Genomic DNA, 19,098 nt, shown 5'->3' with positions numbered 1-19,098 from the left:
CTCCTCTCCTCTCCTCTCCTCTCCTCTCCTCTCCTCTCCTCTCCTCTCCTCTCCTCTCTCCTCTCTCCTCTCTCCTCTCTCCTCTTCTCCTCTTCTCCTCTCCTCTCCTCAGACATTCTATCCAGAAGGGGCTTGCAGAAGTAGGTGTGTCTGTACAGATAATGGGCAGGTGCAGTGTGATGATGCATACACCTGTTCAGCCAATGAGAAGTGTCTTGTGAAGGAGGGTGTGGCCTCCTGTGTTCCCAAGAGCATAGGTTCCTGTTCAGTGGATGGAGCCAGAACAGTGAGGTCATTTGACGGACAGGTAAGAAGGGAAATCCTAAACACACACACAGAAACACACACGCGCGCGCAACATTGGGGCGACAGTCAGGGCCGCCTGGGAGAAATGCGAGGCCCTGTGCGAGATTTAAACAGTCAACATATTCTTAAATAATAGCGCTGCCCGAGGCTGGGCATGATACAGTCAACATATAGCAAGAGAGAGAGCGAGAGAGAGCTCCCGTTCTACAGTCAATATACAGTGTTATCGCTGCACAGACCCGGCAATGCCCCTGACCCTCCACCAGAGCAAGGCCAGAGAGAGAGAGAGAGAGAGAGAGAGAGAAAGACACATTGGAAAGAAACAACCCAAAACCAGAGCAAATTGAAATGCTATTTGGCCCTAAACAGAGAGTACACAGTGGCAGAATACCTGAGCACTGTGACTGACCCAATACTAAGAAGATCCTTGACTAGGTACAGACTCAGCGAGCACAGCCTAGCCATCGAGAAAGGCCGCCATAGGCAGACCTGGCTCCCAAGCGAAGACAGACCCACTGCACACACAATGAGGTGGAAACCGAGCTCCACTTTTTTTTACTTATTTTTTTTAGCGTTTATCGCTTTTCTGGTCAAGCATGACCGACAGAAACAGGTTGAAATGGGATGTAGAGCAGGGGAAGACATTCTGAGAAATGACGGCGGGTCCGGGAATCGAACTCGTGTCCCCCAGATCCGTGACGAGCTCGGTTTTCCCCGACGCAGAAATAGCGCCGAGATATGCGGTGAGCTACGGGAGCTCCCCTCCGAGCTCCACTTCTTAACAACCTGCCCACTATACCAAGACATACTTCCCACAAATTGCAAACACCCAAAGAGACTTTGAAAACATCGACAATAACTCAAAACTCCCATACCTACTGGGAGAAATACAAGAATGTGAAATAAAGCCCATTTGAATTGAAGAGAGAGAGATAGATAGAGCATGTCTGTGTGTGTTAGAAAGAGAGAGATAGAGAGAGAGCATGTCTGTTTGTGTGTGTGTGTTAGAGAGAGAGCATGTATATGTGTGTTAGAAAGAGAGAGAAATATAGAGAGAGAGAGCATGTCATTTTGTGTGTTAGAGAGAGATATAGAGCATGTCTGTGTGTGTTAGAAAGAGAGAGAGAGAGCATGTGTGTTTGTGTGTTAGAGAGAGAGAGCATGTCTGTGTGTGTGTGTGTTAGAGAGAGAGCATGTAAGAGAGAGATAAGCAAAGATGAGCCCCTAAAGGATATTCAACTTTTAATGGAAGAACAAAACAGAAGGAAAAGATAACTTCACAAAGGCAACATGAATATACATAGATCCAAAAGGACAAAGATCAACACTTAAATCCAAAGAGAAGAGGGTCTATACCAGAGAAAACAAAGTAGCAAGGAGCCAATGGCCGACATCAGCTAAATAGGCTAACTGCAAATAGAGTAGCCAGGTACTGACACCAGGCCACACACCGTTAGCTACTACAACAGCTAGCCGGCCCGTTTGGCTCAATATAACGTTAGCTACGTTAGCTAGCCGGCCCGCTTTGGCTCAATATAACATTAGCTACAACAGCTAGCCGGCCCGTTTGGCTCCCGAGAGAGAGAGAGAGATATATCCACGGCGGGAATAGAATAGAGTGCATTAAAAACTCACCAAACGTCCAAGAGGATGGAGACAACCGCGTGGAGTTGACGAAGTTCATCTGCCGAATGACCGTCCTCTTCATCTTGGCATAACAATGCTGCACGCGCTCTCTTTAGGTTAGCTAACGCTAGTTAGCCTTTAGCTAAGCTAGCTACTAGCCGACATCATCATGGCTATCCCGACTGAACCACACGTTAGCACTCGATATTATAATGTAGCTAAAGCTAACTAGCTGTCCCCAGTGTGCGATCCATAGCATCATCTTTGGGTGAGCCCCGTCGTCGGGGGGGGGGGGGGGGTGCGCGGCGCGCGGCGCGCCTCTCAGCGGAAAAAAACTCAGAGCGTGTTTTTATAGTCACATATTTGTCATGTGTAGGTGGGTTTTCCAGCAAACTCACCACTCTCGCTGCAGTTGAATTTGTAAGGGCTGCTACCACATAGTAGTACTTGGTGGCATCCGCGGTAATATTCCTGAGAGCGAATTGGGCTTCGCGCGAACCAAGCGTTGGCACTCTGCGCAGCTTGAGTGAAACTGCGTTCAAAGTTCTGCGATCTGCGTTCTGTTGTTCAGTTGACATGTTCGATATAATCTCCGAAATACGTCCAAGGGTCACAAATGTAGGAATGCAGTAATGATAGCGTAGACGGAGTCGTGTTCCGATGCAAAAACACTAGTTTATTACGCACGCTACTGTCTCACAAACAACACTTCCATTCAACTTTCACTGTCTCTCTTTATCTACGTCATCCCCCGCTAAGGGTCATGGGAGATGTAGTAAACACCACAAAAGGCTAGAATGCCGTGAATTGTGTCCCAGTAAGTAGCCACTACACGCAAATCATTAATCATACATCCAAAATAGCATACGTTTATTATTATACACGATGATGATACAGCTCCCAGGGGAGCTTTAGAGACCCCCAGGGGAGCTGATGTCTGATCTAGGGGAGCTATAGCTCCCCGGGCTCCCCTCTTGGATCGCACCCTGGCTGTCCCTGCCTTTAGCTAAGCCGACATGGCTAGCCTGACTGAACTGTCTAACATGCAACAACTTTCATCTTCAGTCCATCTGCCGAATGACCGTCCTCTTCAACGTTTTTTTTGTGCGAGGCCCCCCTTCCCGCGAGGCCCTGTGCGACCGCACTGCTCGCACACCCCCTGAGGCGGCCCTGGCGACAGTGGCTCAGGAGGTAGAGCAGTCGTCTGGCAATCTGGAGGTTCCCGGTTTGATTCCCGCTCCTCCCAGGCGATCGTGTCGATGTGTCGATGTATTAAGTGTCTCAAGACACTTAACCCCTAATTGCTCCCGATGAGCAGGTTGGCACCTTGCATGGTTGCCTCCGCCGTCGGTGTGTGAATGTGTGAGTGAATGGGTAAAATGTGAGGAACAAATTGTAAAGCGCTTTGGATAAAAGCGCTATATAAAAAAGCAGCCATTTACACACACACACACACACACACACACACACACACACACACACACACACACACATACACACACACAAAGCTTATTAATGTTGTAAAATACACGCCTCTCTCCCCCCCTCTCCTAGGTGTATTCACTGTGGGGTGATTGTATCTTCCTGGTATCAGAGGTGCAGGAGGTGAAAGGAGGGATGGAGGCCTTCACTGTGTCACTATGGCAACAGACCAATAAGGACGGTGATGTCAGCCGCAGCGTTCAGATCCAGATGTATGGCTTCGAGATCTCCATGAAGACTGGCGTTATCTGGGAAATCAGGGTAGGATTTAAACTAGTAAAAGGTTATAACTGCAATTAAAGTACATCTTATGACAAGTAAACAACTTTTGGAGAGAGCCGTCATTTTTGGATAGCTTTGTATTCTAATCTTTCAGCACTGTGTTTTAAAGAGTAAATAAACACATGTTCACCCTGCTGCCCACTCTGCCCCACCCCAATCTGTGATGTCAGAGTACCTCTTTGGATTTAAGTCTGTCTAGAGAAAACTAGGTACTCTGACATCACAGATTGGGGTGGGGCAGAGTGTGCAGCAGGGTGAACGTATCAACCACTAGGACAGCAAAATTACCACGTGTTTAGTTACTGTTTAATTGATACATTGTAGCCCACATCTTCCTAGATTAGCTTTTATACATTGTAGCCCATATCTTCCTATATTAGCTTTTATACATTGTAGCTCATATCTTCCTAGATTAGCTTGTATACATTGTAGCCCATTCTTCCCAGTTTAGCTTTAATACATTGTAGCCCATATCTTCCCAGCTTAGTTTTTATACATTGTAGTCCATATCATCCAAGCTTAGCTTTGATACATTGTAGCCCATATCTTCCTAGATTAGCTTTTATACATTGTAGTCCATATCTTCCTAGATTATCTTTTATACATTGTAGCCAATCTCTTCCAAGCTTAGCTTTTATACATTGTAGTCCATATCTTCCCAGTTTAGCTTTTATACATTGTAGTCCATCCTCCAAGCTTAGCTTTGATACATTGTAGCCCATATCTTCCAAGCTTAGCTTTTATACATTGTAGCTGTAGTGGAATATTTAAAATGAGCCATGACAGTGAACTGTAGAAATTGAGATTGAGTCAGGTTGTTATAAAAATATAAAACATCGTTTTTTTTTACAATTCTTTTTATACTTTATTGTGTCAAAGAAAGTCATTTTACATTTAGGTATAGTATGTGTACCCACATACACATACATAACTGCACATATCCATACTTACATACGTACATACTGTACACGCACAAATGTACATACGCATATTTTAAATCATGACATTTTTTATTTTTTTTTACCCATCACCCATACAAAAAAACAAGAGACAAAAACACAAACAAAGGGGTGAGCACCAGTATATATAATGGACTGGTATACATCTAATATCCATCCCTACTCGTCCCCACATACATATACAAGAAAAATAACAACAACAATAATAATAGCAAATAAAAAAAAAAGTAATAGAAAAAAACAAGCAAAAAACAAAAAATAAAAATAAAATAATAATAATAATAATAATAATAATAAGTAAAAAGGCTTGAATTTTCATTGTAGGTGTAGCTGTAGGCCTAAGGGGTGTTCCCCAACAATTGAGCAGTAGATCAAGACATCACTGTTACTTAAAATCTTCCTCAAAGACTGATCTGTCTGTCATCTAGTACCCCTCCATAGTTTAAAGAGACCCCATCTTTTCCCCCAGCATATTTTCATTCTTATTGATTTTGTAGGTTACCTTTTCCATACTATATGTCCTCTACAATTTCTAACCATTTGTTTACTTTCGGGGGTTCAAGTTTTTTCCAATCTCTTGTAATTTGTTTAAGTGCTGCAGCTCTCAAAATAAAAAAAAAGGTATAATTCTTCTATTTGTAGGTTTTTGGGGCGTGTTCCTAAGAGTATATCATGTTTTTCTATACCCACTTCCTCAAACATCTGTTCCATTATGTCTAAAATATCTGACCAGTAGATTTGTATTTTTTTTTACATGTGAAGAAAATATGTGTATGGTCAGCATTCTTCTCCCCACACTCCCTCCAGCAGCCGGGATCATTTTGTGCGAATTTGGACATACTCGATGGTGTTCTAAAGTACCTCATATTTATTTTCCAAGCATACTAACTAATCTAACAGTGTCTAAATGTGTCTAACAGTGTCTAAATGTGTCTAACAGTGTCTAACCGTGTCTAACAGTGTCTAACAGTGTCTAACAGTGTCTAAATGTGTCTAACAGTGTCTAACAGTGTCTAACAGTGCCTAACAGTATCTAACAGTGTCTAACAGTGTCTAACAGTGCATGTGTGTTTATCCCCTCTCTGGAAGGTTGATGAAATCAGAGCCAGCCTCCCTCTGGCATTGGCTGATGGGAAGGTGCAGGTCAATCAGAATGGGATCAATATTGTCATGGAAACAGATTTCGGTCTGAAGCTGACCTATGACAGCATAGCAGGCATAGTCTTACAGCTCCCTTCGACATATCACAGTGCACCACATGGCCTTTGTGGTAACTATAACGACAAGCCTGATGATGACTTTGCGCTGGCTGACCAGACACAAGCAACGTCGCCAGGAGCGTTTATCTCAGCCTGGACCGTGGAGGTGGAAGGTGTTTCCTGTAAGACAGGATGTGGAGGCTCCGTCTGCCCGGAGCCTGACGGACACAAGGTACCAAAGACTCTCCCGTATGTAGCAAAATCTCCTCTCAGAAGGAGGGGTAATGATACAGATGCTATGCTGTGGTATGGCTGATTGAAGGGTCAAGTGAATAATTGTACGTGAGAGCAAGGGTGGCTGTGCACCTGTTGTGCATCAAGGTGACATTAGTAGACAGTAGACATCCTGCTATTTTAAGATTTCTAAATGGAAGTTCAGAATACTGAACCATTAAAGAGATCGTACTGCATGGGTTTTCTCTCTCTCTATAGGTTCCGGGTGCAGAGAAGGACTGTGACATCATCAAAGCCAGCCAGGGTCTGTTTGCAGCGTGCCATGCTGTAGTGAAACCCTCCTACTACTATGACACCTGTGTCAGGCAAGAAGATTATATACTGCATTATATACTGCATAATATACTGCGCTTTAGTACAAAATAAAGTGAAATATACTATGCGTTATAATTTTTTTTTGTTAAATATACTACACAAGTTAAAATAAAATATAAAACTTATAATAAGGCATGTATGGTTTTTGATTAAAACGAAAATCGAACATCATATATTATTCACTAGAATAAGTAAATAGTTGAATTTGATTCATTATGCTATATGTATATTTTTTGTTGTTAGGGAGGTAGCCACAGGGGAAGGAGGGCAGGACATCCTGTGTAGACACATCCAGGCCTATGTCTCCTCCTGTCAATCAGCTGGCGTCACGGTAACCACCTGGAGGACGGACAAGTTCTGTCGTAAGTCTCATTTGATTGGCTGTCTGGGGCATGCTCAGTCTGGGTGTAACCTGGTCATGTTCTGAGGTTCACTGGGAGCCGGTATCTGAATGACTAACCAAGTTATCAATTAAAACTATATGTTCAATTGAACTAGTTCCATGATCCTGTGGTGCCACATCTTTGATGAACTTTTATGATTTTGAAGGTTTTCCAGAGAAGGATAGAGGAGAGAGGAAAGGGAGGAGGACAGGAAGAGAGGGAAGAATAAGGAGACATAGGGGGGAGATAAGACATACTTATATTCTTAGACTTATGTGATTCATTTCCTTTATTTAGTATATTATTTTTTTTTGTTTTATTTATGTTACTGTACTAAATCACAAAATGCAATCCTGTATTCTTTACGTCATTTATCTTATATCTGTGAATATACATAAATACAACTTTATTATTCTTTCATATACATGAAAACAAGCATTGAAATAATATATATATATATTATTTCAATGCTTGTTTTCAAGTACCTCTTGGACGCTTTAGGATTGTACTTAATAACCGTCCAATATCGACCTGTAACTGTATGAATATACTTATTTCTATTGAACTGGTTTGTTTATTGATTGTATGTTTGATGTCTTCATGCATCATTGAAAATGATTCTCAGGGTCTTAAATAAAGGTTTGAATGAATTAATGGATATTACATATGAATATATATTGATCATGTAATAATGTATATTGATTATGTATGGATATATATATTGATATTGTATGGATGTATATTTATGATATATGAATATATATTGATAAGGTAATAATATATATTTATGACTTATGGGGAAAGAGAACATATTTCACAAGCCTTTACCAGACTGACCTTTGACCTCTCTCTCTCTGTCCACTGTATCCACCAGATAACTATTTTTAATTAATTGATTGATTGATTGATTGATTGATTGATTGATTGATTGATTGATTGATTGATTGATTGATTATCCCTCCCTCCCTCCCCAGCTCTGACTTGCCCAGCAGGGAGCCACTATGAGTTGTGTTCAGACTCCTGCACCTCCTCATGTGCCTCCCTGGATTCTCTGAGTCGATGCCCATTGTGCCAGGAGGGCTGCCAGTGTGACCAGGATGCTGTCTGGGATGGAGCCAGATGTGTTCCTGTAGAGAGCTGTGGCTGCATGGTGGACGGACTGTACTACCAGGTACTATTACTACTAGTACTACCAGGTACTATTGCTACTAGTACTACCAGGTACTATTGCTACTAGTACTACCAGGTACTATTGCTACTAGTACTACCAGGTACTATCACTACTAGTACTACCAGGTACTATTACTACTAGTACTACCAGGTACTATCACTACTAGTACTACCAGGTACTATTACTACTAGTACTACCAGGTACTATTGCTACTAGTACTACCAGGTACTATTGCTACTAGTACTACCAGGTACTATTGCTACTAGTACTACCAGGTACTATTACTACTAGTACTACCAGGTACTATTGCTACTAGTACTACCAGGTACTATTGCTACTAGTACTACCAGGTACTATTGCTACTAGTACTACCAGGTACTATTACTACTAGTACTACCAGGTACTATTGCTACTAGTACTATCAGGTACTATTACTACTAGTACTATCAGGTACTATTGCTACTAGTACTACCAGGTACTATTACTACTAGTACTACCAGGTACTATTACTACTAGTACTACCAGGTACTATTACTACTAGTACTACCAGGTACTATTACTACTAGTACTACCAGGTAAGATTACTACTAGTACTAACATGTATTATTACTACTAGTACTAACAGGTATTATTACTACTAGTACTACCAGGTACTATTACTACTAGTACTACCAGGTACTATTACTACTAGTACTACCAGGTACTATTACTACTAGTACTACCAGGTACTATTACTACTAGTACTACCAGGTACTATCACTACTAGTACTACCAGGTACTATTACTACTAGTACTACCAGGTACTATCACTACTAGTACTACCAGGTACTATTACTACTAGTACTACCAGGTAGTATCACTACTAGTACTACCAGGTAGTATCACTACTAGTACTACCAGGTACTATCACTACTAGTACTACCAGGTACTATCACTGCTTGTACTATCAGGTACTATCACTACTAGTACTACCAGGTACTATCACTGCTTGTACTACCAACTATTACTAGTACTACCAGGTACTATCACTGTGTCTACTATCAGGTACTATTACTAGTACTACCAGGTACTATCACTACTAGTACTACCAGGTACTATTACTAGTACTACCAGGTACTATTACTACTAGTACTATCAGGTACTATCACTACTAGTACTACCAGGTACTATACTAGTACTACCAGGTACTATTACTAGTACTACCAGGTACTATCACTACTAGTACTACCAGGTACTATCACTACTAGTACTACCAGGTACTATTACTAGTACTACCAGGTAGTACTATCACTACTAGTACTACCAGGTACTATCACTACTAGTACTACCAGGTATTGTATATAGAGGCTCTAATGCTATACAGTTACAGCTCTATTCTAGAGGCTACACTTCTCTACACAGTGACTGCTCTTACTGAGGGTGTTATCCTTCATGGTTTACTCTGTGTAGATTATTTTAATGATGTTCTCAATCATATGTTTGGGTAATTGGTTTGCATTACAAATCCCCACACTGTCACTAGTAACATTAGTACCAGACTACTTCTTCTTCTTCTTCTTCTGATCTACTACTACTACTACTACTACTACTACTACTACTACTAATAATAATAATAATAATAATACAAATACATTGTTGTTGTTGTTGTTGTTGTTGTTGTAGTAGTAGTTGTTGTTGTTGTTGTTATTATTATTATTATTATTATTCCAGGCAGGTGTATCAGTGCTGAGGGACAACTGCTGGGAGCACTGTGTCTGCCAGGCCGGGCGGTTCAGTTGTAGTAACACCAGCTGCCAGCAGGGGGAGGAGTGCGGCAACAGGGATGGAACTTTGGGCTGTTACCCGATAGGTACCAAACTGGCTTTCCTTACACAGTAATATATTCACTTCAGTTCAGCGTTATGCCACTAGGGGGAAATTAGGTTTTGCAGCCACGATAAGCCAAGGAGTCCACAATCACATCTATTTTAAAAACAAGAAATAACAGTACAGTCAGACGATAATAATTATAATACAATAATTACAATAATAATGATCTCATTAAAAATAACTTTGTACCAGTTCTATTATAAAGTCATCATCCAGTCCCACGTAGGAGACACCTGAATTACATGGTTCTATGGTACAGAGTCTGTTCTTTACATACAGGTCCACTCTATGCTGCTCCCATGGAGGATAAATATGTTATTTTCACTTATTCTAAAGATGGTGTATTTGACTTTCTCTGCATACTGTGGTCCCATAACAGTCTTGGAACTGCATGCATTGAGTGTGACTGGAAAGTTGAGACTCAAAGATCCAATTTGATGGAATTGATGGAAGGCATCTGTGTAGGACCTAGGTGGATTGGATGAACCATGATTAGGAGGGAACAGGAAGATGCCCAAATATGGACACATGAAGCTGCTGAAATTAGAGAAAGAGGGGGAGGGTTGAGCAGGATTAAAGGACGTGACAATGGTCAAGAATCAAGAATCAAGAGGTTTATTTGTCACATACATACCAGGGCATACAGTGAAATGCGGGTGGTCATGCCCGCATCGATTGTGCAATAATACAAAAAAAAACCAACAAAAAAAACAACAGGTAAGACATAAGATGTGCATGATAAAAATAGACGTGCTAAATACCTGAGAAGGCACTGGTTCTCAGGAAGTGATTTTTTTTACTTGTGAACGCACTCTCTGATTTCCACCAAACTTGACAAATATGTTTGCTTCGCATTAGCAAGGAGGCCTGTGGAGGTCTGAATCATACTGCTCCTCAAGGCTGTGTGTGTGTGTGTGTGTGTGTGTGTGTGTGTGTGTGTGTGTGTGTGTGTGTGTGTGTGTGTGTGTGTGTGTGTGTGTGTGTGTGTGTGTGTGTGTGTGTGTGTGTGTGTGTGTGTGTGTGTGTGTGTGTGTGTGTGTGTGTGTGTGTGTGTGTGTGTGTGTGTGCGTGCGCGTGTGCCAGACCCCTGTGCGATGGTTAAGTGCAGGGTTAAGGAACGCTGTGAGGTGGATGAGGGACAGGGTGTTTGTGTCCCAGAGTCCAAGGCTCTCTGCTGGGCGTTTGGTGACCCACACTACACCACCTTAGATGGGTGGGCCTACTCCTTCCAGGGCACATGCACATACATCCTCCTCAATACAACAGGTTAGTACTAACACTACTATTACTACTACTACTACTACTACTACTAATACCACTATTAACCATCGGGCAAGAATGGGGCTAGTTTAGCATAAAATGCCTGACGATTGCATACCCAAAGTAGGAGCCTATATAACTATAACTATAACTACTCTACTACTACTACTACTACTACGATTACTACGACTACTACTACTACTACTACTACTACTACTACTACTACTACTACTACTACTACTACTACTACTACTACTTACTACTACTACTACTACTACTACTACTACTACTACTACTACTACTACTACTACTACTACTACTACTACTACTACTACTAGTAATACCACTGTTAATACTATAACTACCATTACTAGTACTGATACTACTACTACTAGTACTACCATTACTACTACTAGTGAGGTATCAACCATTAATAAGGATATGTTCTGGTACATGTGCTGAACGAGACAGTGGGAAATATCCCTCTCCACTCTCTGACCCAGAGCTTGGAGAGAATGAACTTTTGAATGGCCAAGCCAGAATTCAACTTACAATAGTGTACAATAGTGCATTTTATTGGTAAACGTCCCAAGACGTATTTAGAGAGACATAGAGACATGATCAATGACAAATATGATTTACATGGGTATTAAATGTTCACAGAACTAGAGAGATCCCTTAATGGGCCTCGTTCTGGCTCCCAACACACGTTGCCTTGGCCCATTGAATTGGCCTCACACATACTTAGAAATAACACAAACACAGTTATATTTGAGTGTTTCATATTCTAAAATAGCCCAACGCTAATAAAGCAAATAATACTCACATAATCTCATGGTTTGTCTGCCTGCCTCCTAACCCCCAATAACTTTGCTTAAATGCTAGTTATGATGTCACAGGTCTTGACCTATCAGACCCTGTCTTGCTGCTGATGTGACATGTTGAACATGTCCTAATATGGACATGTGGACCGTTTCCTGGGATTTACAACTCCCCCTTTTTGGGCCAAACTGACCTCCAGCCAAAATGACCTCATGCAACAGCTGCAATACAGTTCTCAACAGATACTGTAGATACAACATTTCTAGTGGATATTCCTAATATACACTCTATATCAATATTGTCATTATTGAAAATGCTCCTCACAGATACCAAACACTGTATATCACTGTATTTCTAAATTGTCTAACCAGACCAAGAGAGAGAGAGAGACACACATACATAGTCCTTACTTTGGATAGTTTTCTATGTCATAACAAGGCTTTGGTCACCAGTGCAGAAGTAAGACTGTAGCGCTGACTGGGACCAGCAGTCTATACCTTTCATTTACTGATCCCGGTGCTCTGGTCCCATCAATTTATTTACATTTGGAAGCCGCTCCCTTGACTTGTCCTCTTGTCCTCCCAGACCCCAGCCTACCTCAGGTAACCGTGATGACCAAGAATGAGATGCGTGGGAACCCTGACGGGTCCTTTTTGCGTTCTGCCAGCGTAGACATCCAGGGACACCGTATCGACATCCTGTCTGGACAGAGATCCTATGTGGAGGTGGGCCGTCCTGTGATACACAACCAATCAGAGCGGTAGTTAAGTTAGTTAAAGTTCAGTGCCGTTGTCCTATGAGATACGAGGTTGTGTTGGTGTGTTGGTGGTACGTGCAACACTATAAAGATAATAGGCTATAACAATCAATCACTGTGATTATTGTATTGTAAATTAGGGCTATTTTATTTCATTGATTTATTGTACTGCACTGCACTATTGCATTATTTTACTCTGTCTATTCTATTTTACTAGCTATTTTATTGCACTATTTTACTGTCTATTATATTTTACTCTTTTATTACTGTCTATTTTAAAATGGCCATAGAATCAAACCGTAAACAAAGAGGCCGATTAAGATGTTAGATCCTAATATGAAAAAATATGTGATTTAATGCTCTGTGCCTTACCTTGTCTATTTTGCTGGTATCTATTTTATGCTCGTTCTATACTTATTCTATGTCTGCACTTTACGCATTACTCTTGATCTGCCAATTTTGTGCAAATTGTATGCTTGTCTTTTTTTATTGCTGTATTGTATTGTATGAAAGGTGCTATACAAATAACGTTTATTATTATTATTATTATTATTATTATTATATTACTGATTGGAGGTTTAGCTTACAAAACAAAAAACAGTTAACAGTAGATTCATACATACAGCATGCCTATAAATCACATCACCATAGTCTAAAATGTACAAGAAAACAGCTTCAACAATCCTCTTTCTACTAATCACAGGAAAGCTGGATCTATTTCTGTATAGGAAGCCAATTTCCTGTTGCAGCTTGGAAGCAAGAATATCCACATGGAACACAAGCCAAGATATTTATACTCTTAACTCTTAAGAACCACTTACAGTAGATATATGTACTTCATCAAAATCAACATTTCTGGCTCTGGAGAACACCATCATTTTAGTTTTACTAGCATTGAGGACTAATTTAAGATTGATAAAAGATTCCTGAAGAACATTAAAAGAAAACATACAATGTCTGCATACAAATAGGCATGACGAAGATTCAAAGAAGAAATAATATCATTAATACAAATAGTTTACAATTATAAAATAAAAATGTTAATCTAAATTGTCCTCCAATACAACACTTAGGATCAATACACATACTGCAAGCAGTGGCGTCATTTCAGTAAAAGCCAAGGTATGGCAATTAGGGAGGGGGGGGGGGGGGGGGGGGGTGAAGGGAAGGTTTCCCCCCCTTGGTGGATTTTTTTTGACAAATCAGTTGCGCAATAGTCACTTTTGGTGAGTTGTTTCTATACAATTCACTTATATGACATTTAGGTATGACACAGGACTACACAAGCATTTTTAGTATAGAAATGTGTCAACAGACTAAAGCAGGGAACCACAATATTTTGCATACAATTTATGCAGAATGTAATATCATAACTGTCTATTATTTTTCTTGCAATTGAGCCAATTTTCCTTAGGTACGGTTTTGAGGTGTGTGTTCAACAGAATGTATCAAAAACACGTTCACAAAAAGTATGGGTTACTGAATGCTGAACTGCACTGTTATAATCACTAAGCCATTGTAAGACCTTACCTGTGTCCCTATATCACTTGTCTCTGCTGCCCTTTGATAAAAAAAACGTCCCTATGTCCATTTTCCTTTTTTTTTGTGGCATATTTGAGTTAGTAGTAAAAGTCACCTAGTAAAAGTGAGATCATTGACAATATCAAAACATGCTAGGGCTGTACCGAATAGTTCGAAGCTTCGTTCATAATGTTGACATTCGAATTCTAAATCAACATAAAAAAAATTGTAATTAAAATAAAAAAAATAAATTTAATTTCATTTAATTAAATTTTTAATTTGCCAAGGTATGGCGAGTGGCCATACCTTGCCATACCAAAATGACGCCCCTGACTGCAAGGCATCAAGTACATAAATAAGTGAAAAGGGCTGAAAGGAGAAATGACAGACCACAGGTCGTGAACAATCAGTAACAGCATCAACAAGTATAGTTTATATCAAATAAATGGCCACGGTGAAGACAGAGATCACACAGTCATCTACTGTAACATGTGTAGGGAATTAGTGGTTTTGTTTTTGTCCGAGTGAACTAGTAATTAAGTCTAGATAATAGTTTGTTCTGGATTTTCTCACAGCTGAGGTGCATTTATTTCTAAGTTGTCTAAATAATAACCAATGTACAGGATCACTTTACTGTTATATTTGCACTTTCTTTCATTGTACTGTACTTACAATACATTTTAATCTAATCTTTAGATTTAATAACAACTTGACTTGTTCTCTCTCTCTTCTCTCTCTCTCTCTCTCTCTCTCTCTCTCTCTCTCTCTCTCTCTCTCTCTCTCTCTCTCTCTCTCTCTCTCTCTCTCTAGGTGGATGGTATCAGGTCAGGTCTTCCAATTCTTCTAGAGGGAGGAAGTATTTCTATCACTCAATCTGGGATAAGGGGCGTGCTTCACGCTGATATTGGCTTGGAGGTGACATTCGATTGGTCCACTCTCATCATGGTGTCCGTCACCAGCAGTTTCTATGGCAGCGTGGAAGGCCTCTGTGGAAACTACAACGGTAACAGTAGCGATGAGCTGGCCACGCCCCAGGGTTCCCAGGCAGCCAATGCAACGGATTGGGGGGCGTCTTGGAGCGTCGCCGACGGCGACCCCTTCTGTTTCCACCACTGTGAGGGTGTGTGTCCTCAGTGCTCTGAAGAAGATCGCAAACGGTGAGCTGGTAGAATGTCACCATGACATGACATACTGTTAACGTCACCATGACATATACTGTTAACCTCACCATGACATGACATAATACTGTTAATGTCACCATGACATATACTGCAAGCTATCTAGCTTAGCACAAATTAATGGAAGTGGATACGGACCGCTAGCAGTTGGCCAAAAAACCCTTCCCCGGAGTTTTAAGCTAGGCTAGTGGTCCGTATCCGCTTCCATTCATTTGTGCTAAGCTAGGCTAGCTTGCAGCCATATAGCCCTCTACCGAACGCACAGAGACAGGAAATTGGTGTCTATCTTCTTGTCTGACTCTGGAGAAGGTGGTAAGCACATTTCACATAATGTTGCTGTGTTCCTTTAACCATCGGCGTATTTAGACCACTATCACTGGGGCACGTGCCCCAGTGTTGATCAGCTGTGCCCCAGTGATCAAAAATAATAATAATAATAATTTTTTTTTTACTTCGCTTTGAAATATTATAGTGAAATATTTTGCACTGTTGTCGCATTTATCTTGTTGAAATCCTCCAACAGGCTCTTTTTTGTAAGTTAACTGGTTTGCACACCCTTATGACAGCTAATACATGGTACATCCCAGCAGTCAGCTGGCCTCGCGCAGTTCACAGGTAAAATCACACAGTGCTAGATGACGTTGTTGCGGGAATGCGGAAGTGGAAGTGCGCGCAGACCAGATGGATGTGATGTTGTGAACCGGGCTGGGAGCAAACAAACTTTCTTCGGGAGCTTCTGTGAATATAGCGGGGTCGGTGTAGAAGTCTTAGTTGTTTGATGACAGAGATGCATGTTGGAATTGTGCAGTTGTTCAGTTTATGCAGTTGCGGGGCGAGATATTGTAGCATGTCAACACAGCCGTGGTGCTGGATGGACGGGAGTATCCGGGTGATGTCTCGCTGACGGCGGGAGCTTGAGCAGATGTAAGCAGGTAGGTACAGACAACCACCAGTGGATCAATGGAGTCCGACTTGGTAGCTAAAAAAAAGTTGGAAAAAACTCGATACAAATATGCATAGGGTTAAGCTGCGATAAACAGTAAGGTAGCTAAGAGAACCACAACTGTAAACAGCATGCATAAAAGCTCAATAGTATAATACTACAGTTAGTTTCAAGTAAACATGATAAATATGAAGCAAAAAGGTTCACTGTGTACCTTCACTGTCTGCCCCACCTTGTTTCATTCATACTGTTTTACATTTTTTATCACACAAAACAAATAGCACTTGTATTTATAAATGTGATCTAGCTGAGATAAATGGCTAATATTAACCATACTGTTTATGCTGTCTACAGTATATTGGTTGTAATTGAGATAACAGTTAACATATTATGTTAAGTATTTTTACATAAATGGTTATGGCTTTATTGTTTTAAAATCCCAATAATGTTGTGGGTTCACCAGACACACACATATTCGGTGAGTAACCAAAACGCGTACACCACACAAGTATGAATATTACTTGTATGACATGTATCAGCATGTACACATCAAATAAAACTAATAAAGAATTGGCTAAAAATAAAATAGTTACAAAATCCGCCCATTTTCGCCCAAAAAACGTCCAAAACCGTCAAATTTTTTTTCGCTCCCACGCTTTGCTCGCCCGCTTGGCATCGCTGAGTGCCCCCCTGTGCCCCAGTAGAGTGCTTGGTCTAGATACGCCCCTGCCTTTAATTACTGTAGGCTTGTTTTTTATTTGATGACTCTGTGTGTGGCAGCTTCCTAGGTGCTGAGTACTGTGGCGTGCTGGCTGATAAGGCAGGTCCATTTGCCGGGTGCCATGGTCGCGTGCCGGTGGCAGAGTTTGTGTCGGACTGTCTGTACGACGTGTGCATGAACGGCGGCAGACAGGAAGTGCTGTGTGAGGCGCTGAGTGATTACCTGACCGAGTGTCAGGAGGCCGGAGCCACTGTCGCAGACTGGAGACAACAAGTCAACTGTCGTACGTCTCTCACACACACACGCAGGCACGCACGCACGCCCCCCCCTTTTTTGCTTTTTTTTAACACAGAAATACGCATTTTCTTTGTAATTAGAGACGAATACTGAAGAACTAGATTAGAGGTTCTCAAAGTGAGGTCCAGGTCCATGAGAGGGATCTGGGCAGTCCCCATAGAACATTCAAAGTTAACAGGACCAAATCATCAGTTTCTTATTTATTTATTTAACCTTTATTTAGCCAGATAAAACATTGATCTGGTCCAAGAGGCCCCAACAGGAGTACAACTATACATATACACATATATATATAATATATATACATATACTGTACATACATACACACATATACACCAATAACAAAATAAAAACACAGTTAAGAATCATACACATAAGCAAATAACAAACAAACAAACAAACATATGCACAGCCTATGTACAGAAGAAATAAACAGTTAATCTCTAGTCTTTACAGTTTTCTTCAATTGCATAAACACTCAAATCAAAAGTATTACACAATTATCAAAACCTTACACTCAAGGAGCAAAACATAGGCCCAGATTTGCACCCCTATAAGCATAATGTCAGCCTCACACTTTTTGCAAAACAATACACACAGTGATTTGCAAAACACTAAACACACTTGCATTACATTAGACACATAATGTCAAATTACCACACATATGAGCCAATTGGTTAAACACAGCCATCAGATGCACAAACACACCATTGCTTAATTGTAGATACACCAATCAGGTTTAAGCACTATAAAAATGCAGCAGGTGAGTTCACCTGTTTTCAACCAAAATGGAAGGAGGGTGAAGTACTGTACACAGAGAACGTGAAAATATACAATACATTCACCAAACACTACACAAGACAACCAATGATGCAGACTGATGAAAATATAAATTATTTCTCCATATACTCAAATCAGTCAACATGTCAACATGGAGAATCACAACAAAAAAATGCTCTTGCCAGATCCAGCTAGGCAAAGATATAATGTCTAGTATTTCCTGTACTCTATTTACATTTTTTTAATTTTTGTTTTTGTTTTACTGTAATTTTAACCTGTACTAGATACAGTATTTTATGTTTGTCTGATATTTGCTGATATCATGCATAGCATATAGCATGAAAACTGGGACATGTTTTGTTGTGATTCTCCATGTTGAAATGTTGACTGATTTGGTTATATGGAGAGATTTATATATGGAAAATTTATATTTTCATCAGTCTGCATCATTGATTTGGGTATATGGAGATAAATAAATTATATTTTCATCAGTCTAGAGCATTGGTCTTGTGTAGTGTTTGGTGAATTTATTGTATATTTGCACATTCTCTGCGTACTTCACTTACAGTACTCTAATCACTGAGAAGTAGAATTGCTAAATGTGTTTTAGGTTAAGCACAGCAGTGTGTAACTGGTTCAAACAGAATTAAGTCATATGAAACGTGTGTTTCATATGGTAACAAAATGTAGTTTTTATAAATTAGTGTATGGTTTTGACAAGTGTTTAATTTAGCAAAGGATCTGAGGTGTTCTGATAATTGTGTGTGTGGTTGTGCTAATTGTGTGTTTTGAAACACCGGGCCCCGTTTTCAAAATCATGCTTAAGCAATCGAAAAAAAAATGTATTGTGTGTTTCATTATATACATTATGTTTCAGTCTTCTCATAAAAAAATATTAGATTTTGGGGTCTTTTCCTGCCTTTGGTCCGCTTT

General features: G+C 40.4%; 1 protein-coding gene across 1 annotated transcript in view; it reads left to right on the top strand.

Annotated features, from left to right (window-relative positions):
* Positions 1–19,098, top strand: part of LOC311246659 (IgGFc-binding protein-like) — a 105,930-nt gene that overhangs the window by 57,665 nt on the left and 29,167 nt on the right. Inside the window, exons 20-30 of the mRNA XM_084336827.1 lie at positions 113–307; positions 3,487–3,675; positions 5,745–6,086; positions 6,347–6,453; positions 6,707–6,825; positions 7,821–8,017; positions 9,728–9,866; positions 10,970–11,152; positions 12,554–12,693; positions 15,057–15,403; positions 17,148–17,371. Of these exons, the coding sequence (XP_084192953.1) occupies positions 113–307; positions 3,487–3,675; positions 5,745–6,086; positions 6,347–6,453; positions 6,707–6,825; positions 7,821–8,017; positions 9,728–9,866; positions 10,970–11,152; positions 12,554–12,693; positions 15,057–15,403; positions 17,148–17,371 (2,182 nt within the window). The remainder of the gene's footprint in view (positions 1–112; positions 308–3,486; positions 3,676–5,744; positions 6,087–6,346; positions 6,454–6,706; positions 6,826–7,820; positions 8,018–9,727; positions 9,867–10,969; positions 11,153–12,553; positions 12,694–15,056; positions 15,404–17,147; positions 17,372–19,098) is intronic.

The sequence above is a fragment of the Notolepis coatsorum genome (assembly GCF_963971535.1).
Source record: "Notolepis coatsorum genome assembly, chromosome: 19".
In the NCBI taxonomy this organism is placed as follows: Eukaryota; Metazoa; Chordata; class Actinopteri; order Aulopiformes; family Paralepididae; genus Notolepis; species Notolepis coatsorum.
The sequence above is the reverse complement of the archived record's forward strand: the minus strand, read 5'-3'. Positions and strand labels throughout refer to the sequence as shown.